The 27,112-nt window shown below is 42.3% G+C and overlaps 1 protein-coding gene across 29 annotated transcripts in view; it reads left to right on the plus strand.

Annotated features, from left to right (window-relative positions):
* NRXN3 (neurexin 3) overlaps positions 1–27,112 on the plus strand; it is a 1,092,565-nt gene that overhangs the window by 113,140 nt on the left and 952,313 nt on the right. For 23 of the 29 annotated variants that reach the window (XM_064150720.1, XM_064150904.1, XM_064150893.1 and 20 more), the window contains exons 3-5: positions 2,233–2,250; positions 15,050–15,079; positions 18,504–18,515. In XM_064150720.1, coding sequence (XP_064006790.1) covers positions 2,233–2,250; positions 15,050–15,079; positions 18,504–18,515 — 60 coding nt within the window. The remainder of the gene's footprint in view (positions 1–2,232; positions 2,251–15,049; positions 15,080–18,503; positions 18,516–27,112) is intronic. The other 6 variants (XM_064150954.1, XM_064150946.1, XM_064150786.1 and 3 more) reach the window with 1 other exon arrangement.

Raw genomic sequence — 27,112 nt, forward strand, 5'->3', positions numbered from 1 at the left:
CCTACTGAGGTGGTGGAGACACTGTCCCTGGAGGTGTTTAAGCAAAGCCTGGATGTGGCACTTAGTGCCACGGTCTAGTTAATATGGTGGTGTTAGGTCATAGGCTAGACTTGATGATCTCAGAGGTCTGTTCCAGCCTCAATAATTCCGCAATGCTGTGTGCCCTCACCGGTGCCGAGCACAGTGAGACAATCACCTTTCTAGTCCTGCTGGCCACTTCAACTCAGGTCCTAGCTGTGGGCTTATAAATTCTTTGGCATCATGTTCACATTCTGCAGTGGTGTTTCAGGGTCTAACTCCTTCCCTCTGCCCTTGCTCTCATATTTTTTAAGCTCCCACCCTCAGTTGCATGCATTGCTGCCTGACTCTTGTTTTCTTTTCCTACATAAATGTAATTATTTTCAGGTAAATTTTTAGTGCTGTGGCCTTCCACACTTGCATGCTGAGAGAGCAGTTCTTAGAGACAATTATGGGTTAAATGAGAAGAGCCAACAAATAATACTTAGCATACATGACATACATGTGTAGTATAAGCTATGGAAATTAAACAAGCTGATGCAGTATTCCCTCCCTTCTTTGTGTGTTGTGTTATTTGGGTTATTTAGCTCCTTAGGCAAAGATGGCTTGATATGTGTGAGGTACCATGGGAACTTTTCCTCAAATGATTCTGGAACCGTTATAAAGTGATATGCTTAGGAATCACCACTGAAATGCAAGTGTCTCAGGAGGGCAAGTGACACTAGTTTCACAGGTGGTTTGGACAGGCAGGAGGAATGCTAATAGAAGCTGGAAGGGGTATTTAGAGAGTGAGAATACAGTCTTAGATGTTGGTGTGTAGCAAAGCATCTGGCATGTCATGCTCCTAGGCTTGCAGCAGGTATGGTTCAGGACCTGCAGTAGTCTGAATTGTTAATGTACTGTTTTGAAGTCGTATTGGAAAGATGATACCTGTAATGGATGCCTGGGCAAGGTAAAAGCCTCCAAGGCAGAATGCTACCTATGAATCTGGTCCCATGATTTCCTCAAGCATTTTCTTTTTGCCTTTGGAAGGAGCAAGAGGATACAGTCTAAAACTGTGCCAGGGCAGATTTAGACTGGACGTTAGGAAGAAGTTCTTCACAGAAAGAGTGATTGGCATTGGAATGGGCTGCCTGGGGAGGTGGTGGAGTCACCATCCCTGGAGGTGTTTAAGGGGAGGCTGGATGAGGCACTTAGTGCCATGGTTTAGTTAATTAGAAGGGTTAGGCGATAGGCTGGACTCAATGATCTTGGAGGTCTTTTCCAACCTGATTAATTCTGTGATTTAAGGGTTCCTCCATCATGGTGTTATGATAAATGCAACTATTCAGAGCACAACTAAACCTTGGATGCTAAAAAAAATTGAGATGTGTTTTCTAAAAGTGCATTCTCTGCCCAAACCAGATGCTACATTCAAAGATAGACCTCATCTGTGGCTGATACTATCACTTAACATGGGCTTGCTCTTCCCTTTTTTAAAAGAGTAGCTTATTCTAGGATTTATCTGAAAAGCAGTCTTATGCCACAAAGAGAAAAAAATACCAAATGCCATTTGGTTTGAATTCAGCATCTTGTGAAAAAACATGTGGGATGTGCAAGCCTCTGGCACTCCTCCCCCACCCCTGCTGCTGTCTGCAATGAAGGATGTTGGTTTAGGAATGATGGGCAGGAGGAACGAAAAAGAATGGGCTCTCTTCTACACTTTGGATCTATGTTGAGTGTCTTTTCACCTGGTCATAAATTCACATAGCCCCTCATGAAAGGGGAGCAGGTTCCTTTCCTATTTTCTGAAAACTTGCTTGAATTTATGTGCAATAGAAACCTACTGCAGGCAGGTTGGTTTTTGTTTCTTTCTTTTGCATTTGTGTGTGAAAAATAGTAGAGTATTTGCACTGATATTCTTACAGGTACTGACATGGCTTGGTTCTATCTGATTCCAGGAACTCTCTCCGGACAGATATGATGGTGGATTCGCTTTTACATGCACAGTGGAGAGGGAGACAGTGCCTCCTCCCTTGCATGGCTGGGTTCTTGGCTGCAGATGGGTGGCCTTCAAACAAACCTAATTATTTCTGGGTTTGCATGAAATTGATTTCCATGCAAGGATGCTGAGTTGCTGTGTGCATCTCTAATGGCTTTTTTCTCTTCTCTTTCTCTCTCTCTCTCTATCTTTTCCTGTTCTCCCTTCTGCTTGCCATGAAAACACCTCGACAGATGTCAATCATATTCCAGGTAAGTGTTGCTTTTACTGAGCTGAAAGGTTGCTCTTTAAGGAATGGGGATGGACAGTTACTAGGGGCAGAAACCTCACCCTGCTTCCTGAGAGCATACAGAGCAAATCATCAGATTTGCCAGATAGCAAAGTCTTTGCTAAAAGGAGGGCTGCATAGCAGCAAAGGTTACAAACTTCCCTCTTCAGAAATTACATTGCATTGGTCAGTTAAAGGGATGTTTTGGAATGAAAACTACATTTAAAACGTCTACCTGATTGTTTGGCATTGAACAGTGCATCATATGTAATTTATTTTTGATATGTCTGTGTGTAGTCTGTGTGTAGTCCTTCTATTGGAGTCAAATCCTTTTGCTAGTCCCACTGATAACCTGTTGTGTTTCATTCCCACTATCCAAGGGGTTTTATTTTGGTTGTTGTTTAAGTTTAGGTTTTAAAACTCAGTGAGTGTCTTTCTTGCTGCATGTGAATGTCTAATCTTATTTAGGCATTACAACATTAAATTCCTGACAGGGCACAGGTGATCCATGTAAAAGGAAAAAAAGATTGTGTATTTTATGTGCTTGTTTGTTTGGGCAGTTCTCCCACAAAGAAGTATTTTATCCTGAAGAACTCCATACCTCCCTCCCCAGATTACTCTCTCATTTCCAAAGGGGTCTGAGTCCCATGGCTGCAGCCATAAGGGTTAATCAAACTAGACTGCCTTATGCTGTAGTCCACATCCTGTTGCCACTGAAGCTTAGGAAACTAATTTTTACCTCACGCTCAGGCAGCTCCACCTGGTTTATCATTATATGAAATGGAAATGAGAGTCTAGAGAAGCAGCTGGCATTGCTCTGGCTGGAGTGGGATGGTGGGAGAGTTAAGATTCTTTTCCTTCTCAGCTTTCTGCATAACTTCTGGTAAATTTGACCTAGATGTGGAATGAGTTCTCCATCCAATTTGCTTCTTTTCTACACTTGGATAATCAGATTTTGTGAAACAGTTCAGAGAGACACATTGAGGGCTGGCTGCTTGGGTAATTTCCCTGCGTATTTGGCTTTTTAGATTCCCTCGTCAGCCACCTTTTTGCATCCTGTGCATATCTCAACTGGCAACAGTGATGATGGAAGGGGCCAAATGGGAAATGCTGCCTGGTGTGCCTTGGAGAGAAAGGCTTTGTCAACCATAAAGTTGAATCTTTTCAGTGACCCGTGGGTCTGAACATGTGTCTACTCTGACCCAATCTTAGATGTCCAGGAGCTCTTGTCTCCTCTCATCATGTCAGGATGTGACAGGACGTGCACCAAGGATTCAGGGTCCTAAGTCTCTCCACAGTGTTCTGAAGCTGATCATAGAACTGAGAGAGCATGGCCTTGCTGTGCTCTACCAGTGGGACTCATGATATTATGCATTAACATCTCCAGAGATGGTGGCTCCACCACCTCCCTGGGCAGCCCATTCCAATGCCAATCACTCTCTCTGGGAAGAACTTCCTCCTAACATCCAGCCTAGACCTACCCCAGCACAACTTGAGACTGTGTCCCCTTGTTCTGTTGCTGGTTGCCTGGGAGAAGAGACCAACCCCCACCTGGCTACAGCCTCTTTAGGTAGTTGTAGACAGCAATGAGGTCACCCCTGAGCCTCCTCTTCTCCAGGCTGCACACCCCCAGCTCCCTCAGCCTCTCCTCGCAGGGTTTGTGTTCCAGGCCCCTCACCAGCTTTGTCGCCCTTCTCTGGACACCTTCCAGCACCTCAACATCTCTCTTGAACTGAGGGGCCCAGAACTGGACACAGTGCTCAAGGTGTGGCCTGACCAGTGCTGAGTACAGGGGAAGAATAACCTCCCTTGTCCTACTGGCCACACTGTTCCTGATGCAGGCCAGGATGCCATTGGCTCTCCTGGCCACCTGGGTACACTGCTGGCTCATCTTCAGCTACAATTTACCAGCACACCCAGGTCCCTTTCTGCCTGGCTGCGTTTCAGCTGCTCAGTCCCCAGCCTGTGGTGCTGCTTGGGGTTGTTGTGGCCAAAGTGCAGAACCCTGCACTTGGCCTTGTTCAGTCTCATCCCATTGGCCTCTGCCCACCCATCCAGCCTGTCCAGGTCCCTCTGCAGGGCTCTCCTACCTTCCAACAGATCAACAGCTGCTCCTAGCTTGGTGTCATCTGCAAACTTACTGATGCTGGACTCAATCCCCTGCTCCAGATCATTAATAAAGATATTGAACAGGATTGGGCTCAGCACTGATCCCTGGGACACACCACTAGTGACTGGCTGCCAATTGGGTGTGGCACCATTCACCACCACTCTCTGGGCCCATCCCTCCAGCCAGTTCTTGACCCATCTACCAGCTCAGAAGGCTAGTTGTCCTGGAGACAGCCTGTCCCACTATTAAAGATTGAGGCAAAGGTGTTAAGTACTTCTGCCTTTTCCTGATCCTTTATTGCTGTATTCCCCTCTGCGTCTAATAAGCAGTGGAGGTTGTCCCTGCCCCTTCTTTTGCTGTTAATATACTTACAGAAAGGTTTTTAATTCTCCTTAACTGCAGTGGCAGCCTAAGTTCTAAATGGGCTTTTGCCTCTCTAACTTTTTTCCTACTAAACCTAGCAACATCCTTGAACTCTTCCCGGGATACCTCCCCTTTTTTCCAAAGGTGATACACCCTCTTTTTTTTTTCTTTAATTCCTTTAGCAGCTCCTTGCCCATCCAGTCTGGCTGCCTCCCTCATTGGCTCATCTTCCAGCACCATGGCACATCCTGTTCCTGCACCTTCAGGGATTCTTCCTTGAAGCAGGTCCAACCTTTCTGGACCCCTTTGTTTTTAAGGGCTGTTTCCCAAGGAACTTTCTGAGTTAGTTCCTTAAATAAGTTGGAGTCTGTCCCTTGGAAGTCCAGTGTGGAGGTTTTGTTTATGTCTCTCCTGGTTTCACCATATATTGAAAACTCTATAATTTCATGGACCCCAATTTTATGGTCACTGGATTTCATGTTACCTTGAACAACATCATTAGCATATCCCAGGCCTGCAGAGCATGGTGGGGAGCAATGGCATCACTAGTAGGAGTCCAAACAGAGATGGCAGAACCAGGACAAGATGATGTTGCTGTTACACAAACAACCTGGAGCAATCCATCTTTCTGCTTTCTGTAGGGACTCTTCTGCCCCACTGCATTCTTACACTCTTGTAATGTATATGCTGGGATGTGCATTTTTTTTATTCTCCCATTGATCATATACCTGTTCTTGTTTTTAGGACTGCTGTATGCTTTCTCATCTGGATTTCTAGTCACATGTGAATGCTCTTTTCCATGTGGTCTTGCACTCACCTATGTTTTCCATCTTACAATTACTCACAGCTCATTATTGGGCTTTGCAGTTGTTTACTAGGCAGTCTAATCCCTCGCTCAGCTTCCACTGAGGAGGATGCTGGCATTGCTGTGTGATTGGCAGTGACATGGACCACCAGGTGGGTTTGGGTGTGCACATCCCCTCCGTCCAGCTGTGCAGAGGCTTTCTTCCTATTTGGGCATTTAGCTATCTGTATTGTGAGGGCAGAGCCCTGGCTCCCTGTCAGAGTGGTTGCTTCAGCCATCCACTGTTTGCAAGACAATTTAGGGATGTGAAGAGCCTGTTGATTACCTGAATATTTTTTAATGTTGAATAGACTGGCTAGAACTATGCCCCCAGTAAGAGAAGGTAGTTGTGAATAGGCTGGGACTGGCAGCAGTGAGGACTGCAGAGCTCTGCTAGGAGCAGTTTGTTCAAGGTGCAAAGAATCTTGTTCAGAATAAACAGAAATGTATACTGTGAGCTTTCCCAGGATGTGAGGTTTCTGCTTGTGTAGAAGGGTTACACCAGCTGCAGGGACTGCTATCAAGAGCCAGCTGAAGATCCTATCTGACTTATTTCACAAATGAAAGGAGTTCTTCAGGTATTAGTCCAGCTGCTCTGCAAATGTTATGGCCCCAGTCACAAAATAGCACTGCATTGTAAGCAGCAAAATCAAGTATTTAGAGCCCTGGAGTTGGGACTGTTGCTGTTTGTACTCTGCTGGTTCACTGACTTATTTTGTTGAGTAGAGGAGAAATAACTCAGCACTTCACTTCTCCCTCTGGGGTTATAGCTACAGCCTCACCTCACTTTCAGAAGACACAGAGATCTTGGATTGACAGTTATGAAGATTAAGAGTTTTTAGTATTCATGCCAGACTTATCCCCTTTGTGGGAGAGATTTTCACATCTTCATGGGGAGAAGGCTAAGAGATGAAGTTCTGAGCATTTTGATGTCATGATTTTTTCTTGTGACTAGGGTTTGCACATATTGAATGGACACAACCTGAGGAAAAAAATTGTCCTTGTTTTCCCAAACAGCTCCTTCCCAAGGATACAGATGTCCTTGACGAAACAAATGTACTACCACATTTTTGGTCCAAGCTTTTAATCTTTCAAGCTCCATCTTTCAATGTTTCTTCCTCACAGGGCTACTGCTTTAGTCTGTCTCCCTACCTCCACGCCACAGGGTAATTTTAGCAGTACCTTTGTACTGGCTTCTCCTTCCTTGAAACTGATCTTTGTTTTTTGGTCATGAAAATGTGTGAATCCTGTTTCAGCCCATTTGAAGTTTCCTGTCTGGAGAAGTTGCTAGGTCAGAGTAAGGATCTACCCATGCTCAGTGCCACTTATACAGGTGGTAGAAACCAGTTTGGACAGGCTTATCTTCTTCTTCATGGGTGCAGCCATTGTTTTCATTCTTACATGCCCTTTGAACAATGCACTCTCCCCAGATCAGATTCTTTTGCAGCAAAATCTTTCCCCACTTACACTTCCATACCTATTTGCAACAGTATGACAGTGGTGGTCACTAGAGTCAGAGCAAGAATTCCACTAGCCCAGAAGTGTCTTCTTATTAACGTAGGTGCTGTCAGTGTTATAAGTATTTTATGTCCCCTACTGTATCCAGGCCATGGCATTTAACAGTCATTGACTCACTTTTTATTTTTTCCTGGATGTGTCCAGTATTTGTTTTTCTTAATCCACTTATTTTTCTTAAGTCCACAGTACACTTTGAAAGCAAGTCCCATCGTTTAGTCATTCAAATGTGGAAAGCATTTTATTTCACTTCTTTTTACACATGTTTCTTGAGAATTTCATTCAGTGACTTCTATTCCTTGTGTTTTGGCAAATGGGGAAAAAAGTTCTTTGTTCACTTCGTATTATTTGGGATTTTATTTCTATTATATTATTGTCAGAAATGTCTTTTTCAAGCTGACAAATTCTATTTCATGCCTTAGAGCCCTTCTTTTCCCAACTTGTGCACCTACTCAATCCATGTGCATTTGCAGTGATACACATCTTCTTGTGGATCAGCCTCAGGTTCCCACAGCTGTTTTGTGCACGTGGCCTTCTTTGTGAACTCAGTACTCTTTTTGAGTGCTTATTTTCAAGCATTACCATGTTTGTAGTCCTCCATGTGTGAATACTTCTAGGAACATGCCACATGCGGTATCAGAATGCTGTTTCTGCCACAGGGAAGACAAGACAGTATGGACTGATCTCTATTTTAGCCAGTAGATGCTAGGGTAAATGACTTTCTCTCTGGCTTCTACCTTCATGCTCTTATTCCTTTGATCACTCGGAGTAGGTGCCATGCACCCTGACTTACTGCCCCCAGTAATGACAAAACCTGTCCTGGAATCACATAGTAGAAGAAGCAGAGGGGATGGAAAAGATGAGCTAGCACAGCTGTTGTGTGTAATTGGATTGGAAGTGGGCCTCCGGCTACAACAACAGAACTGCACTCCTGGCTGGCCTCATTGCTGGGGCCCTCAAAGAGCCTCTTGGCTGGCATGCATGTCACAGCTGAATCAGACAAAAATGACTGCTCCCCACCCTGTGCTTTGCCCAGTTAGAATGAAAAAGGCATCATGTATGCCAGCAGGCAAGGAATCAGGTCATCCTTTTGGCAAAGCTGGCCTGTCTGGCAGGTGAAAGGTCTGAATGAGGCTTCAGAATGATTTTTCCTCTTCATCCATTCTTTATGTCTCTCAAAATAAGGTTTTAGTTTCTTCCTCTAAGTCACATCCTTTGACCTTGCTGGAATCATAGAATCAACCAGGTTGGAAGAGACCTCCAAGATCATCCAGTCCAACCTATCCCCCAGCCCTATCCAGTCAACTAGACCATGGCACTAAGTGCCTCATCCAGTCTTTTCTTGAACGCCTCCAGGGATGGTGCCTCCACCACCTCCCTGGGCAGCCCATTCCAATGCCAATCACTCTCTCTGTGAAGAACTTCCTCCTAACATCCAGCCTATACTTCCCCCGGCACAACTTGAGACTGTGTCCCCTTGTTCTGTTGCTGGTTGCCTGGGAGAAGAGGCCAACCCCCACCTGGCTACAGCCTCCCTTCACGTCCTGATGCACCAGCACTGATCCCCATGTAACCCATTAACATGTTGCTTTGTCTTGGCTTGCTTTAAAGTAACCCATCCAGTTCCCTTGCCTGCATGGACACGTATCTTGAAGTCCTCCACCTCTGGGAATGCTCTCTTTTTAGTACATTGAGACTCTTAGGGAGTCTTCCTTAGGCTCTGGATTTCAGAAAATCTCAAGATGCCTATTTTTAAGAAGGACCATGTGGGAAATGAAGGACTTGTCAGCTCTCCTCCCTAACTAGAAAAGGCAACTGCTGATGGAGCTGGGGTAGGAACTCAGAGGAGAAAAAGAAACCCCAAAATGTTTCTTAAGGAATTGCTGGTTTTAGGAAAGGGTGTGAAACAACAGACTCCATTACTCATGACAGTGCTCTTCTCTACAATAGATGAAATTTTATTTTTGGAAGAGTCCCTGGTTTGCTTCATTTCTTTCTTCAGCTCTGCTGTAAAGGATTTTCATGTGTATCCTGAACAGAGAGCATAATGCTCTACTTCAGACATACACTGCAGCTGGTCCTCTTGTTGCTTGAATGGGTCACTGAGCTTGATACCCAGGAAAAGATCCTCTTTGGGCAAACCTGCCCCCTGGGGATAGCTGTGCTGCTGCTGCTGCCTGCCTGTCTCTTTTCCCATTCATAAAGAGGTTTTTGGGTTAATCATCTGGCAGCATCATTAAAAGGGAAATACTAAGACTGCCCACCTCAACAGAACAATTCAGCAGCACACCCCCAGAACATGGGCCCAGTAACATGAGACAAGCTATAATTAACTAGATGAAGTCAATCTTCTTCTTTTTACTGCCATCATTTGTCACTCACACTTGTGTTTTGTGGTTTTGCCCCCACCTTCTTAGGTTTTGTGGCTTAATTTTTCCATTTTAAGTGATAAGTACCTGAATGTGGTTCTGGGGGTGGAGGATGGGAAGCAGTGGGGGTGAGGTACAAACTGCCTCCAAGGTTTCCTTCTTCTCCTCCACCCTGAAAATTGTGGTAAATCCTTACAGCTGAGGGCTGATGTTTAACTACATTGGTCTTTCATATCATTGCATGCTGAAGCTACTTCTAAAAATGTCCTCTGAATTCCCAAGAATCTGGTGTTGGCCTTTGATAGTTCATGTAATTAAAACCACTTAATTTTAATATTTTGATATAGCAAGCAAATGATTCACAATTTTTTTAAACAGTGCAGTTCTTTGAAATGTTACTTCAAGATCAGGGGAGATTAGTATTGATCCTTTAAGTAAATTATACTGGTTTGGTAGTAGGTTAAAGAAATACCAAAAAACCCTCCCAGACCTAAATAGGAACAGCCAGTTGTGTCAGGCCTAAATTGTGCTGAGGGAGCAGATTTTGTCTGTCTTCCTTCAACAGTGGACATACTATTTTAGTAATAAACCTGTACTCTGAAGAAGCAGGCCACTTTCTGTTCCCATTACTGCTGAAAGCCTGAAGAGGCTGGGACTCAAGAGGCTGAGCACAAGCAGATGCCTGTCATTAACTAAGAAACCTGTTCAGAGCCTTATTCTGAAGCCAGGCACTTGTCCTTACCATCACTCGCATTTGAAGTTCAGGAGCAGCAAGTCAACAGATTCCTGACTTCTAGGTAAAATTTCTTTACAGACAGACAAGCTATCTGTTCTGAACTTTTCCAAAACCTTTAGTAGAGCACTTGCTACCCACTGTTTTTGTTGGGCAGTAGTTGTGCCCAGTCACTAGATAGTTATGACTAGATTGGTTTAGAAAGGGCACATGGACCCCTTGACCATTGTGACTCATGCGGGTTTGTACCAACCTTTTCACAGCTGTACACTGGTTTGACTTGCACCCCTAGCCTTTAATCAGAGCATATCTAAGATGAACATGAAAGCATGTTTCACCTAGATCTTGGTGATAATTCAGATTTTCTGACACAGTTACCCCGGAACAGGATGCTTGTTGGCACAATTAATAGTTGTATGTACTAATAACTTGCTCTGGGGCAAAATGAGTTTATGCAAACACAGTACCACAGCTGCTTTTTCAAATTTGTCAAGGGGCAGAGAGAGTTGGCAGTACTTAGGGAGATTTTCTTTTGCAGGTATTGGAACCAAAGCCAAGCCAGGGGCCAGAATGATGGGTGCATTTGGAAATGCACTCGCCCCTGAACTGCAGGCAAAAGGCTCCAAGCTGCTTTTGCTTTATGTGCCTGACAGAGCACCAAACATTGGACTAATGGAGACACTGGCAAAAGAGTCATTGACATTACTGACATTTTGGCACTGTTATAGCTTCTCTGTGGCTGGTGGAAAGAGAAGACAGTGTTCTTGTGGTGTGATCCAGGGTCTTTAATGCAGGCCCTTGCTTTGACCACTCTGGAGGTTTCTCTTGGTCGCTGTCCTCTCTTCCCATGTGAACAAGGCCCTTGCTATCCCCAGCAACTGAGGTGCTGTGCCTCTCAGCCATGTGGGCTGAAGACTTGGGATCCCAGTCTCTGCTATGAGTCTGATATCCCCTCTGTTTGGTGAGCTTCAGCTACATGTCACACTGCCGTCTTCTTGCCTTTTCTCCTTTTTCACCATTACTACAGGTTCTTTATGATTTGTAGGTCCTAGCAAGTATAATTTTGTCTTCTTATCTTTTACAGTGTCTTTGACAGTGACTTTCGCGTGCCCCTTTGTTCAGGCATAAGATTTGCTTATCATGAATGTTTGGGTTAGTGGCCATAAAGAGACACAAATTCAACCCACTCTAGAAACAGAACAAAATGATTCAGTGACTTTAGAGCTTGTAATTTAGACTGGAAGTACGTCCCACAGTAGAAAAATCTGTTTATTTATAGCTTAAAAAAAACAAACCCAAAGACCTCAACCAACCAAAGTAAAAAAACCCTACCAAAAAAGCAAGAGATATGTCCTATTTATGATTATTTTTCTAAATCCACAATAATCTTCAAGAACATTAAGACATTTGCATTCCTTAGACTGTACAATTATTAATCCCCTTATCTGGTTTGGGAGTTCTCTGTGGGCGAACATATTCTGGGGATGATCTGGATTTTAGATTTCTATAGCAGATGCAAATTAGAAGTATAAAAGAGAGAGCAATAAACAAATTCCAATGCAGCATGCTGCTTGTTAAAAGTTTTCATTCTAATAAATTCATTTGACCTCTCAGTCTCAGTGAAAATTAGGAAAGTCACAGTTATGCTGCATTAATAGAGTGACTCAAGATAGGGTGTGTATGTGTATACCTGTACCAAAATCCCTGTGTCATAAATAACAGGCATAAACTTAGGTTCATGCTAAATAAAGCTTTTAATAGAGTCACAGGAATCAAGCAATGTACAGGCCTGGGTGTGCGGGGAGGCCCTGCTCTACCCTACCTCATTTCTCAGACCTTCCATACTAAGTTCTTTGAGAAGTAGGAGATGTGAAGGGATCAATCTAAGGGAAGAAGGTCAGGGAACTCAATACAAAAGAGTTCACTCGTGGTTTCAGTGGGTATTAAGTTAGTTCTGTGATGTTATGTGGCACAAATTTAAGTAACGAGTCAGTTGGATGGCTTAATGGATTGTGTATATATACATAGAAATATATAAAGTAGTATCTAAATGGTGATTGTGTGAATGCAGCTGCATGGTCAGCCTATTTGGAAATTTGGGCTAGAAATGAATTTAAATTGAAACAAACAAGTGGTATGCAGGAAAGAGTTATCAAGCAGAGACTGGAGCGGTCCAAGTAATCATCACAGGTGCCTCTACAGAGCTGACAGTGACTGCAGCTGCTGAGGACAACTGTGCTGCTGTCTGGCTTTACCTTGACTTACGAAACCAAGGAGTAGCTTTGGCTATAGAGTAATAAACTAACCCACTGCCCTCAGAAGCTGAATCTCCAATTCTTCCTCAAAAGAACTGGAGTAATGTTAAAAATGAGTTACATGCAACTGTTAAGGAGGGGTTCGAATCTGGGTTAGGAGTGAATTGTAATGAGGCTGGTGTAAAATTATTAAATAGTTTATTAATTATACTAAGAAAATGTCCCCAAACTTATTCACAGTTAACACACAGAGCTTCTGTGATGTGGTTGGTAAAACAGTTTTGCAGAATGTATCTGTACACTCAAACGATTTAGGGAGAGTGTTTAGAAAAGGTTTGTAACCAGAGAGCCTTGCAGCACAAACTGCTGCTGATAGGTTGAGCGTAGACTTTTACAGACTTGAGTAAAGAGCGTTAGGGTACGCACTCGTTGAGAGTCTCAGTATTTGCACTCCAAAAGCATAAATGGGAAAAGATACATAGCGGAAGCCGCGTGGAGAGCAGCCAGGAGGAAAGGGACCTGGGGATGCTGGTAGATAGTAGCTGAAGATGAGCCAGCAGTGTGCCCAGGTGGCCAAGAGAGCCAATGGCATCCTGGCCTGCATCAGGAACAGTGTGGCCAGTAGGACAAGGGAGGTTCTTCTGCCCCTGTACTCAGCACTGGTCAGGCCACACCTTGAGTCCTGTGTCCAGTTCTGGGCCCCTCAATTCAAGAAAGATGTTGAGGTGCTGGAAGGTGTCCAGAGAAGGGCAACAAAGCTGGTGAGGGGCCTGGAACACAAATCCTATGAGGAGAGGCTGAGGGAGCTGGGGGGGTGCAGCCTGGAGAAGAGGAGGCTCGGGGGGACCTCATTGCTGTCTACAACTACCTAAAGGGGCATTGTAGCCAGGTGGGGGGTGGCCTCTTCTCCCAGGCAACCAGCAACAGAACAAGGGGACACAGTCTCAAGTTGTGCCAGGGTAAAGTATAGGCTGGATGTTAGGAGGAAGTTCTTCATAGTGATTGGCATTGGAATGGGCTGCCCAGGGAGGTGGTGGAGGCACCATCCCTGGAGGTCTTCAAGCAAAGACTGGCTGGGGCACTTAGTGCCATGGTCTAGTTGATTGGATAGGGCTGGGTGCTAGGTTGGACTGGATGATCTTGGAGGTCTCTTCCAACTTGGTTGATTCTATGATTCTATGATTCTATGATTCTATGATTCTATGGTTCTATGGTTCTATGATTCTGTGGTTCTGTGACGTGCCGGGGCTTTGCTGCTTGCCCAGTGCAGATCAAGCACGCCGTCTGACAAGGCCCACAGACACGAGAGAGGTCTTCCGTGGCTCTCAGGGAGTCATCAGCGGTCAGCAGCCACCTGGGCACAGCAGGGTGCAGGTTTGCGGGCTGGAGCAGTCCGCCTGAGTGCTGTGTATAGCAAGGAGTCGGCCGGCAGGTCCCGATGTCGCACCTCGTTGCTAGGCCTAGGCCGTTGCTAGGTCGTTAGCTATACTCGGGCTCGGCTGAGCTCAAGCGGGTAGCTGTATCCCGGCCTAGGGGCAAGCAGATTTCAGTGCCTCGGCTGGATGAGGCAGGGCCAGGGCTGCCGGTCAGTTAGGCGCGACGCGCAGTGTGGTGGCACGCAGAGGCACAGGAGGCCAACAGCCAGCACGACACAAGCGGCAGCAGCAGCGAACAAGCAAGTTTGCCAGGGCTTTAAGCGTTTCAACGAGCGACTTTGACCAACAGCAACAGGTAAAGCCACTCCTAGAACCAATCCTGAATTGTTTCTCCGAAAAAGGCCCAGGATCGTGACCGGTGCTTATCACAAAACAAAGCAAGCTGCAAAACAAGGCCAAATGTGGGGTCTGTGGTAGACTGAGAGGCGCCAAAGCCTCTGTCTGCTTTCCCGCTTCTTCCATCTGGGAAGTTCCAGGGAGCAGGGAGAGGGGGGCCAGGGTGGGTATTCGGGCAGGTGTTTAGGGCATGTGGTGGGCATGTATGCTAGGCATAATTTGGACCTTCCACCACAGTAATGTTTTTAGTCTTTGCTAGGTAGGCCCCGGGTACTGCTGTCTAATTAGTAAATGTGAGCAATGCTGATCGGCCGAAAGCATGTGGCGATGCCACTAAGTTGAGGAACGAAGGTGATGCTTCCTTTCTCTGTGTGTATGTATTTAGCCCAGATATTTTGCCTGAAGCAGATGTTGTAGAATCACAGCCTCCCTTTAACTGACCACTGCAGCCTTGAGTTTTAAATATGCAGCTGAGAAGTTACTTCTATAGAAGCTGTTTCTATCTCCAGGCTCCTTGTTGGAGACCTTGACTTTCCTAGTTTGCCCATACCAGGGTGCAGTGCCTCTGGAGTTGTTCCCCAGGGGATATGCCGAACATGAAACGCAGTTCTGCAAATACTGGGAGGGTTTTCTCAGTTGTAACAGGTGCTTTCCTGCTCGGTGTGGAAAGCAGCACCTGCATATGTGTGTACTCTGTGTGCTACACCCATACTTGGTCTAGTTCAAGTATGTGAGCTCCAGTCTTCTTGCAATGTGACTAGTGTGCATGGACTTCTTTTCCTGTTTTCCTTATTTCCTCTCTCTCTCTCTCTTTTTCAAAGGCCTCTCACACTTGATGATGAGTGAACAAGGTAAGTTTTTTGGCTTTCTTTCTGTTTTAGTCACTGATCATGAAAGAGTTTAGTCCCGGCTGCTTTTCTGAGGTGGGCTATGCATGACAAAAGCAGCTAAGCCTACTGGGTGCCAGACAAGCCATTTGCATTTTTGCCTCTTGTGTCCCACGAGCTGTTGCCACTTGTCAGCCTGGGACTCGGATGTCCTGAAGGGAGCGTGAGATAATTCCATGGACAGTAAAGTGGTATGTTTCCACCTTCCATGCAGCCCAACAACTACTTTATCTTGCCATTTCTTTCTTGTTGTGCTGTCTATAATGACTCCAACTTCTGACTGGTAAACATAGACCTTGGTGTTGATCTTTATTTTTAGGAGTGCAATTATTACCAAAAATATGTTAATAGCCCTCATGGCATGATCCTAACTTATTATGAATCCTGAGGAAAATTGCATGTAATGGTCTGTAAGTCCTGTATCTGCAATATAAATTTGTCAATATGCAAAGAGAAAAATGGCTTAGAAAAAGAACAGAGCTAACCCCAGGCTGGACTACAAATGGGATCTAGGCCTGTATCAGAGTTCACATTTTAATATCTCATCCTGGATTTGTGCTGCAGATCTATTTACTATGACATGATGGGATCATTACTACCATTTTGCACTAGGGACATGTGGAACAAGAAGCTGGTGAGGAGAGGGATAATTCTATTTGCTTCTAACAGAGTTAGTGTCTTGTTGACATGGTATCAAGGTTTGGGCCTGGGCTGGCCTTTAAACAAGTGACAAACACTATTAACTTCTCTCCCTTCCCAAAGGGGAAAAGAAAGTGAAAGGAGGAGAGAGGCATATGAGTTGGAAAAGAAAAGTGAGAGTAATGAGAATAATAATAATTAAATATATACAAACTGCCTTGATGGCACTTGTATCATCATCACCACTGATACGGTGTCAGAAGTCCCAGACTGGACTCAGCAGCAGGTGGGAACTGGATTCAGCATCTGGATTCTCAGTCTGGATTGAGGAACTCATAGATTGGGATTGATGGCAGAATGTATAGTGTCCTTGGACACTGGTCATTGAGGAAGAGAACATGGCCCTTATGATCCCTCAACTTTATATTGACTATCACATATATGGAATGGAATACCTAGCTGGTCAGTTTAGGGTCGTCTGAACTGTTCACTACTCACTGCAGGAACGACCTTTTTTTGTACACCCCAAAGATGGTACACAAGATTCAGCAGTGACCTTGGTCTTCACACTAGTCTTTGGTATGAAAGAACATTGAGCATTATCACTGCTAGAAGCAGATGCAGTCCTTGAAATCATGCTGTTGATTGCAGAAAGTGCAGTTATGTAGAAGAAACTGAGATGAAAGGCAAAATCAGTGACCGAGATTTGTTCTGTTCTAATTCAAACCAGGACACGTGGGTACAGAGGGAAGTGTTAGCAGCACTCATGAAATGTTCTAGTCTTGCAAACGCAGTTACATGGTTCAAGTTTTGATGCAAGATGTGTGCATGTGGTGCACTAGGAAAACCAGATAAACTGGGGAGAAAAGGCAAGTCTGGAGGTTTTTTGCTATTAAGTGAACACATATCTGAGGTTAGACAGTCCAAAGAGTTAATAAGATGGAATGTAGTGTCTGTGAAAGCTCAACAGTAATTAGGTGCTTGAGTAAAAGAGACATGGTTTATCTCTGCCTCAGTGAAATGTAGAGAGGTTTAGGACATGATCAGTTTTTGCCTTGTAGTTTAAGGCCAAGAGGTCTGCTCTGAGGGTAATAGTCAGAAGTGAAGTTGGGGCTCACTTTTCAGTTTCTGTACCATTTAGCATCCTTGTGTGGTGGGAAAGATAGGAAAACAGGGCTCTTTATGAATGCATGACAAGACCATGGTGTGGGATATGTGGAGCACCTGACTAAGCTCCTTCTCTGTCCCCACTTACTGTTCATCTGGGCTGTTGGTTTGGAAGTTGTGCTTCTTGAAGTAGCACAACAGGTCCATTCAGTGTGTCCTAGTTGCTTAGGATGCAAATGAGTACGGCAAATCATTGGCAGATGTAGAATGATGGCATGTTGGAATTGTCTAGGACAGTGAATGTACGTTGTTGGCATCAGGCTGAATATGAGTCAGCAGTGTGCTCAGGTGGGCAAGAAAGCCAACAGAATCCAGGTTTGTATCAAGAATAATGTGACAAACTGGACCAGGGATGTGATTGTCCCCCTGTATTCACCATTGGTGAGACCACACTTTGAGTACTCTATTCAGTTTTGGGGTCCTCACTACAAGAAAGACACTGAGGTGTTAGACTGTGTTCAGAGAAGTGCAACAAAGCTGCTGAGGGGTGTGAAGAACACATCTGAGGAGTGGCTGAGGGAATTGTGGTCGTTTAGTCTGGAGAAAACAAAGACTGAATGGGGAGAGACCTTATTACTCTCTGCAACTATCTGAAAGGAGGTTTTAGTGAGGTGGGTGTTGGTATTTTCTCCCTAGTAACAAGAGATAGGAATTAGTTGCACCAGTGGAGTTTTGTATTAAATATTTGAAGACATTTCTTCACTGAAAGGATCATCAAACACTGGAACAAGATGCCCAGGAAATTGGCTGAATTGCCATACTTGAAGGTGTTTAGGGGATGGTACTAAGGAACATGGTGTAGTACCAGACTAACCATTAGTTAGATAATGGTTAGACGCAATGACCCTAAATATCTTTTCTATAACCAAAATGGTTCCCATTCTGTCTTTGTAGCAGTCTGTGGTTTAGCACTGGATTGTATAAGCAGATGCACTTGGCCATGTAAATTACAAGTTGCAACCCAGTTGGCTCATTAAGACTTGCATGACCTATTCAGGCCTGTATGATTGTCATCAGCCCTTTCTGTACTCCCTTGGCTGGCAAAAAAAAAATAATAAAGGTGAAAACTGTTGGCTTCTGGCACCATTAGTCACCCTTATTTATCCTTGATGCATCAGGGGACAGTGACTTCAGTTTTCCTGCCAACCAACTCACAGAGATACCCTTCTGATAAATATTTACTCTATAAATATATCAAGGATATAAAATATGTAAATGTATATGTGTGAATAAATATGCAATGTCAACATTATCTACAAATAGATTAGCTGGGGTAGGTGAAATGTGTTTAGCAAATATATTACCACGAGATTTTAATTTTATTTCTGCCCTGCTCTGTTGTTTTCCCTCCTGTTTTGAATTTGATGTGGAATGAGGCATATCACTGGTGTGCTCCTGCATGAGGGTTTGCATTGTGTTTTGTTGGATTTGGCTGCTACACAAGCATGCTAATTTTCGTGGGTTTTTAAGTACGGCCGGTGACATCCATTTCTGTTTTTTATGCTTCCTCCTTCTTCCTCCTCCATGATGGACATTCTTCTTGTTCCTCCTCTTAACTGGATGCACACCTTCCTGTCAATAGGTAGAAGTAAAGGTAGAGATTGCATTCTTCCTAAGACTTCATTGCTTGTAAAGTGTTGGTTTGTTAATGGGCAATTTGTATATTTATGGGTCTGGTTCATACTGGAAATGAATGATTTTTCTTTTAAACATCTCTTAACAATCTTTTGGTTTGTATTGAATTATGGAAGAAATATTAATTAAGGTGAAAGCTTTGAGGCCTTAATAGATGTTATTTTCTCTCTGGTCACACTAAGTATGGCTGCACAGTGTCAGGCTGCCTGTGGCTGGTAGGTGATGCTGGAGTGCAAAGGGGTCATCAGTTTGGCAGAAGACATAGAGAGCAAGAGGCCAGTGACCTGGTACTGCCAAATCTCTTGCACTGAAGTGAAGTCACTGGTGGGAATTTTGGCACTGCTGTTGGTGAGAGCAAGACATGGACTTGTCCAGTACCCATCAGTGATGGAGGGCTTTTGAGCTATTGTTTCTCCCTACCTCTGCTTCTCACCCTCTCTGTTAGTGAAAACGTGTTTTTCAAAGAGAAACTGAGTTGCAAAATGCTACAGAGTAAACGAAACTGATCAACAGTGCTTAACAGAGAGGACCTTTTTAAATTTTTTTTTTGCAGTTCAGGAGAACACAGGGCATGTAAGGCTGCTCTGGGGCTCCAGCTTGCTCTTTGGCAGTTCAGTTGTCTTAAGCATGCAGAGGGCAGTCATCCATCTCTAATCAAAACTGTCAAAAAAGCAAAATGCTGCAAACCTGCTGTGATTCTCCAGTTGAACTGGAAGATTAATTGATAAAATATAAGCACTGCTTGAGGAAAATCCATTTCTTTGTCCTGTTTTCCATTGAGATAGAAAGATTAAAAGATTGTATTACTCTGAGGCTTACTCCTTTTCGACAAATACACTACTGAAGAATCTGATCTATTGATCAGCATGATTTGAACACATTGGAGGACATTGGGTGTGTTCATGCCAATAAGACATTGAGGTGTGAAATGACTAATTGTACTAGTATTGAATCCAGAAGTATATGAAGGCTTGGAGTTCATAGTCACTTTCTTTTGAGGCACAAGCAGTGATTACTACTCCTGTAATACCTGAATTCTGGGGACCGGACTAGCATATTTAACACTTTCTGTTTGTATGATTCCTCTTTCTGATGCTGATTTCTTTTAACAAGTTTGTATTGTTGGATTCTCCTGATAGAGTGCATCATGTAATCAATAATATGATTTGTTCTGTTTTGAAGTTGAAAAAATACTCCAATAATTAATTTCATAGCCTTCCTATTCTATCTGAAGTTGAGGGGTGGAGGATAACACATAGAATGTACTCAGAGCTATCTTCTTAGCAAAAGGTGAACATCAGAACAGTGTAAAAAATGTGAGAACCTAAAGCTCTAATCACATCGCACCAAATGATACTATGCCTCAGCATCACTGCCAGTAATCAAGTTAGCTGATGTAATGGTTTAGTGGGACTTAATGGCCAGTGTAGATCAAGGCAAATTTGTATGGCATGATGTTAGCTCATGTTGTTCCCTTCTTTTCTCCGGTGGTGTTTGTGCTGCAGGACAGTCTGTGCAGGAGTAAATAGAAATTCTTTTCCAAAGCAAAGCTTGCAGTTCAGCCTGTAAGATTCTAATATATAGTTCACAATTAATTCTTCTGCTCCAAAATTTAATTTATTGTGTCACTGAGTAAAAATATTGTTTCACTTTCCAGCTATGTGTAGTTTGTAGCACTAGTTGCAGCAAGTCACTTAATCAGAGAACCATCATTCTGTATGAAAAATGGTATCACATTCAGAGGGCTCAAGCAGTCAAATTTCATACCCACACATGGCCTTCAGCTCACAGAGAAGGTGGTACCAGACACCTTAGTGATTGTACCTGGAAAGCTCATCTTTTTTTGCATTCTTGTAGCTTCTAGTGAAAACTGGCAGCAGCTCTGTCTCATGATATGTATGTGTCCAAAGGATATGATGTATGTGATTTCATAAAGGCTCTTCACAACGTGTGAAGGTCTGTGACCTTGCATTCATCATCTGAAATGAATCTTTTGTTAGTTGCTTTTACTGTACTAAATACAGTTCAGGATGTTTTTCATTGTGGTCCTTCTTTGTTTTGTTTTGGGCTTTTTTGTTTGTACATTTGTTTCATTTTTTGGTTGTTGCTGAGGTGGTGTGTTTGGGTTTTTTTTTGAAAGGTGTTTGGGTGTGTAGTTTTGTTTTGTTTTGATTTTGCTTGCTTTTAACTTCCTGGAAAGCTGAAGAAGATGACGTGTGGGTGTGCTGGAGTAATGGGTAGAGTAGTAAACATACAGAACAGCACCTTGGTACAGCATGCATTTTTAACACAAACAATGCATATATACACAGTTTAGGTTTTTATTAGGTGTATGAGACTGGCTGTGGAGATGAGGTGAATGTACAATGAGCAGGGAGGACTTTTATTTGGTTTGGCATTAATTGCTGAATACAGCTTTTCTGGAGAGGGACTGACAATTAAGAAAAAATTATATGATGTTTATTTCCCTAACACTCCCCTGCAAGTAAATGATACAAAAGGAGATCATAAATATCCAACTTTAATTTGCTATTGAACTGGAGTTAATATGTTGTCACATTTTTCCATATAATTTGTTCTCTCTGACAGCCTTTGTTAAGGGAATGATAATTTGCCTTTTTGCTATTCTCTCGTATATGTAGTGGGTTTTGTTTTATCATTACTCTTGGTTTGGATCTGGCTGCTATTGAAGTTTGTGTCTCTAGAGGAAATTGGATGTGTTCTTGGTGGGACTCTGTTTTCAGTGAACATAGTCCCGCTTCTTCTTGAAGGCAACAGCAAAATTCACATTGAAATTAGCGAGCTAAGCTTCACCCAAAGAACTGGAAAGTCCCCAAACGTCCCCTCTGGCACACAGAATGAGAGTCAGGTACGGCTGATTTCTGGTGTTCACACCTTTGTAGCGCCCACGCAGTCTGCAGGCTGCTGCTCTCCTCTAAGGCACCAGGCTCCTTCCCTCCATCAGTATCTATTTTTGGGATTAAAAACTGTGCAACTGCATGCTGATTTTCAACATGAAGCAGATCTTTTCTCCATTCTTAGAAGGAAATGAAAGAGTGCTCATATTTTGTTTGTGGGACATTTTAAAATGCATGTTGTGTACAGCAAAGACTACTTGCACATTCCCCGTGTAGTTCTCAATGTTGCAAGATCAGATCATCTCCCTTAGTTCTGACTGCTCTTAGCCTAAGTGGCTCTTGTAAGTCTTGTAATGTTCAACATTGCTCTCGGTGAGAAGTGTGAGGTTGTTATTTCTTTGAATTGTTCAATAATATTGACCAGGAGGTAATGGCACAGAGAAAACCAAAATAGCATTTGTGGATTTGGACAGAAGAAAATGACTGCACCTTACTGATCTGGAAAATAATTTTGAGTTCTTTTTCACTAGCAGTATTATGAGGATTTCAGAGCTGTGTGAATAAGTTCGTCTGAGTGGTCAAGAGTTTATGCAAACGTTGAAGTGAAACATCAGTAACAAATTAAATAATTTGTACTCTATAAATATCTAATCACACAAGGGGAAAAACAACACTACATTCTTGTTGCCAACCTTGGCAGTGGTTTTTAAGCTTTGCTTTGCCTTGTAAAATATCTCAATATTTGGGCTTTAAATATGACTGGTTTATGGTTTTGGTTTCTACACTTACAGTCCTTTAATACTTTAAAAATATGTGTAGTATTGCATTTGTTTTCCTTTTGATGGGAGAATACCTGGCATTATTAGGAGGGTGGTGACTTCCATTTTAAACTTGCCTCCTAATGGTTAACTAAAAAGAAAGCATTTCATGTTATGGTTAGCAAATACCCAAACTGTAAGCCTTCTTTGACAGAACCAAAGCCCCTTGAATGAAGATGTCGTTCTCCTGGAATATTTTCTTTTTTGTAAGTGAATTTTTGCTGCTGGCTTCATATTCTGTTTAGGGGAGAAACAAATATTTTATTGTAATTCTTGCAAGTCTAATTGGAGATGACTGATAGTTGATGAATGTAAGATAATGGGGGGACATTACTGCAAGGCATTCATCTTAGTTCTTAATATTCCAGAATTGATGACGTTTGCTGAACTTTGCTGAAGGAAATGACTTAAATTTTGACTATCAGCTACTGCAAAAGAATTCTAAGGTCTTACAATGATTTTTTTATGCCACTTCATAATATATTTATGAAGGCAGACAAATGAGTCATTAAACAGTATGTTTCTGGTAAATTATTTTTTGCTTGTGCATCTAAGAATGTTTGGTTACAGATAATTGAGTATCTATAAAATATTTAGTAATATGGTGAGTATTTTGTAGTTTATAGATAATTTATTTTGTCTTACGTGCTATCTTTCAGCCTTGTTTTAAAACTCTGTCTTTCTACTGTGTGAATAAGCAGCTGATTCTTCACTGACTTTCATTTTTATTAAGAAGAATGATTCCTGGGAGAGTTAAAGGTGTTGCGGTTGTGTGTAAACAGGAGCTAAAATATTGTCCTCTTACGCTGTAATGTAGTCTTCTGTTCTCAATGAGATTCAGCTTTCACTTTGCCCAAAGAGAATATTTAATTGATATGATTGAAAGGCTTTTTTTTTTCTTCTTTTATTTCCTTCGTTTAAGGCATTCAGTGGTGTGTAGAGATGCAGAGGTAGCAAAACAGGCCATATGCTTTGTAAAAGGCAGACTAATAGCACTTTTGATGGACATCTGATTTTTAAAGTGCTGTATCTTTCATTAAAATTTACATGTAAAGTAAGGGCAAGCACAGTGACATGAAAGCTAATGCAAGTTGCACATCTTGACATAATAACAATCACAAGAAACTGGAGATCCCAGATGGCAGCTTGGCCTTTGCCATCCTTTTAATAAGCTACTAACTGCTAATTATTGCGCTCTTATGGGCAAGTTAATTTACTGTTGACTCTTAAAGAGATATTGTGCTTTTTCCTGGCATTTAGGTTTTTCAGTTTAGATTTCAGAGCATTTTTTCTCTGCAGATTGGAGTCCTTCCAACAGACAGTAACAAAGAAGCAGAGAGGGAAACGAAACATCATAAACAATGTTTTCTTTGATAATAGCAGAATATAGGGCTGTAGGTTTTTCTAGGACATGGATTTAGTGCTGAAAGGAACACCAGCTTGTATATTATATCCCAGGTTTATGTTTTGTATTTAAAAGAAAGTCCTTACTGCAGTTAGTGTTACCCAAAAAATAAACAGTGTCATTCACTTAAATAATTGCAGCTTGAGAGTCTGAAAATGAGATAAATTAGAAATAGAGAATCAAAATTACAGGTTCATTTCTCTTGCCAGAGGACATTTGAAGGCAGAATTTCAGTTTACAATTCCAAATGCTAAAATGTCCACTGTGTTTTTGGAAAAAAAAAATCATTTCAGTGTTACTTACCTGGTTATCATAATACAGGGGAGGAATGTTACCTGCAAAACAACAATTTTTAAAAGTTATTTTTTTTTCCTTATTCTATTTCAAAGAGACATTTGGTAATGAGACCATTCAGGGAGAAGTTTTGATCTAAGAACCATTTAAGAGCGAAGGAACAGCTGCAGTTTAAATGGACTCTAATTCTCACAGTTAATGCTGTTTTGTGAATGCATGATTCTCTGTGATAACATTTGGGAGGAGGGATGCTGGATAATAGCTTATTTCCTGAGCTTTATGGTAATGCAGCAAACTGATGATAATGCTATCAGGAGCTGAAATAGACCCGTCACACACATCAAACAGCCTGCAAAAATAGGAAACCCAGTGAAAGTGGGGAGTTCCCTGTTTTAAGGCTCCTTGTGGCCTTTTGTGGACTAGCGTGATAACGTTATGGTATTGAGCAGTTTGGGAACTATCTGCTATGTAAGCTGGATCTTATGCATTAAGAGTAACTGCTTAGATACAGTAGCCTTGTTTGCAGTGCTTTACCGGATAGTAAATATTTGGACGGCAGGTTAAAGCATAACATGCCATACAAATGGTTGTAAAACTGTCACTGTGACCAAGGTCATGCTTTCTCAAACTGTCTGATTTAACTCACCCAGTACTGTCTGTATCAGTTATTAACTCATGTCTAACGGTGTACAGCAGTGTTCTGTTTTTTGATTCTTGTTTTTGACAGTGCATTGTTGCTAGCTGCTGATCTGCCTTTCATTTATTTGGCCATGCTCACCTCTCACGTGGAGCTGGAGTTACTTCTCATGCTGGCTTTCATTTGCCTATTTGTTTCAGGAGCCTTGGTAGTTCTAAGGGCACATATCTAAAGAGAGGTCGGTACTGAGGCTGTGAAGCAAGGGAAGATGACAGAAAAAACTACTAGAGAGAGCAAGGAGTCGGGCATTAATCCAGCATTCGCAGTTTCTAGCATGTTCATTTGTTGGCAAAGCCTTTTGTTTTGAAATTTATGTTTCAGATGCCTCATCCTGCAAGTTGCTATGCTTAAGGTACTATGTGGGGCCCGCAGAAATTAAAGGTGTTTTGCATGTGGGAATGTGTTGTTTGTCTGCAAGGATAAAAGCCTAAAATTCTGTTCTATCAGGATTTTCTGTGAGATGATGCCTGTGTGCTAGATATGCTTTACACACCAAGAGGTTTCATGTAATGATATCAAAAGCCATATTCTTCACTGCACTGTGAGGATTTTGTTGTGGTACAACTGCTATTGAAGCAGAAAAAAATGCACTGATGTAAAAGAAATAGTGCAGGGAAGAATCTGGCTCTCAGACTGTTCCAACACTAACCTGAGGGTTTGTGGATCGTTCTTACTAAACGATGGCCTTAGTTCTCTGCTTATTAAAGTGGAAGACTGCAAAGCATTTAGTAGAAATGATCCTTTACCAGCATTGCTTTGCGGGGAAAGGCTTCAAACAGAACTGGTACTTAGAGAATTTGTGTACACAGTTGTCACCGTTAAAGTCAGTAGCATTTGCCAAGCAGTACCACACCGTGGTGCCTGAGATAACTGCTTTCTCTTCTACAGTAGAGCAAGAAGAACGTATGTAGTATATGTAGGTAAGTGTTTATGATTCGATTCCATCAGTTGCATGCATTTCATCTCAACTCACATTTTGGCTGGGGAACTGCTTATGGGTCAGATTATTTCTAACGCAAACCACGATTCCTTTTAATTGACCAAATTTCTTTTACTGAAGTCTTTTAAAGAGAAACCACAACATTTCAGCATTTGTTCTAAAATCGTATGGCTCTGTGATTATTAGTTGTTAGTAGTAGTAGTAATAAAAATGTATCATTTGAATGTTAAAGTAATGGGATTTTAAAAGGGGTTGTGGTCTTATTAGGTATGGTGGAATTGTATTAAGCCCACACACCTTTATTCCCCTTAATTACTGGTGTATTAGTAATGACCAGGTTGATGATGAATGTGCTTATCACCAGCTGGGATCAGACAATTACGTTTGATTATGTAAAGAGTTAGTTGCTATAAGCCCTGAAATATTAAAACTTGGCTAGAATAAATATCACCGAAGAACCTTTGTCTTTTACATGTGTATTCAGCTGCCGGTTTTCTGAGCCGTTCTTGCTTCAGTCGGTAACGCTGGGAATCAAACTGTGAACAGTTATTTTCCAGCCCTGCGAATGTTGATAAAAGGATCTTGTGTAGCTGCTGGTTTGTCCTGCAAGGGGAGAGCACATTGCTGCATCACAGCACAGGGATTACAGGCGCTTGCTTAGCTCTGCATTAAAGATGTTGCAAGCTTTTATAAAACCCGGGGCAGCACCCAGCATCGCTGTGCATTTGCATTTCCCAGTTCTGACGAAGGGCATACACATTTCAGGCACCAGTGCCTTGCAGGACTGGCTAACTCCATTATCCAAATAATACATTTATCAGACCATTTTCAACTACACATATTTATTTTGGATAGTCTTACTCCACAGGCAGTCTCAATGAAATCAGTAGGTGTGTGGGGAAAGCTGCTGTCTATGGTTTTGGGTTTTTTTTCTCTCTTAGTTTACTAAATTATTTTTTCCCCCAGAATGTGTTGAGCTCATAAACATCCATTAATTTGCCTTTCCTCTCTTGCTAAACTGCTGAAGGCATCCATGACTTCTGTAATTTGTCTCCTGGAATACTGTCATAAAGAGCACTTCTTGAAACTGATCATCTTCAATGTATTGATTTAATCTTTAAAACAGATTTATTTTAAGAGAAACCTGTGAACAATTTCTGCCATCCTGCATTGTATGTCCATAATGGAATGAATGTAATATGTGGTAGATGTAATTATTGTATTGTCAGTCAAAAGTATCACTTTTTTTCCTTCTTCATGCTAGTTCCCTTTGACTTCTCAAATACTGATTTTTTTTTCCTTTTTTTTTTTTTTTTTTTTTTTTTTGGTGGGGGGTGGAGGGAGAGGGGAAGAGAAAAGAGCAGAGAGATAATCTCTGGGTTTCTTTCTTTCTTTTTTTTCCTCCTAAGGTACTATCTAAACCAGTGTCATTTTCTTACTAATTTTCTCCTTCAGGTGGTTGCTATCAATCTGTTGGGTTAAACTTTGTGCTATTCCATCAGGCAAGTTTGGTAAATGTTGATCAGTGCATGAAATCAGTTCTT

Source organism: Pogoniulus pusillus, chromosome 1 (genome assembly GCF_015220805.1).
Source record: "Pogoniulus pusillus isolate bPogPus1 chromosome 1, bPogPus1.pri, whole genome shotgun sequence".
Classification (NCBI taxonomy): Eukaryota; Metazoa; Chordata; class Aves; order Piciformes; family Lybiidae; genus Pogoniulus; species Pogoniulus pusillus.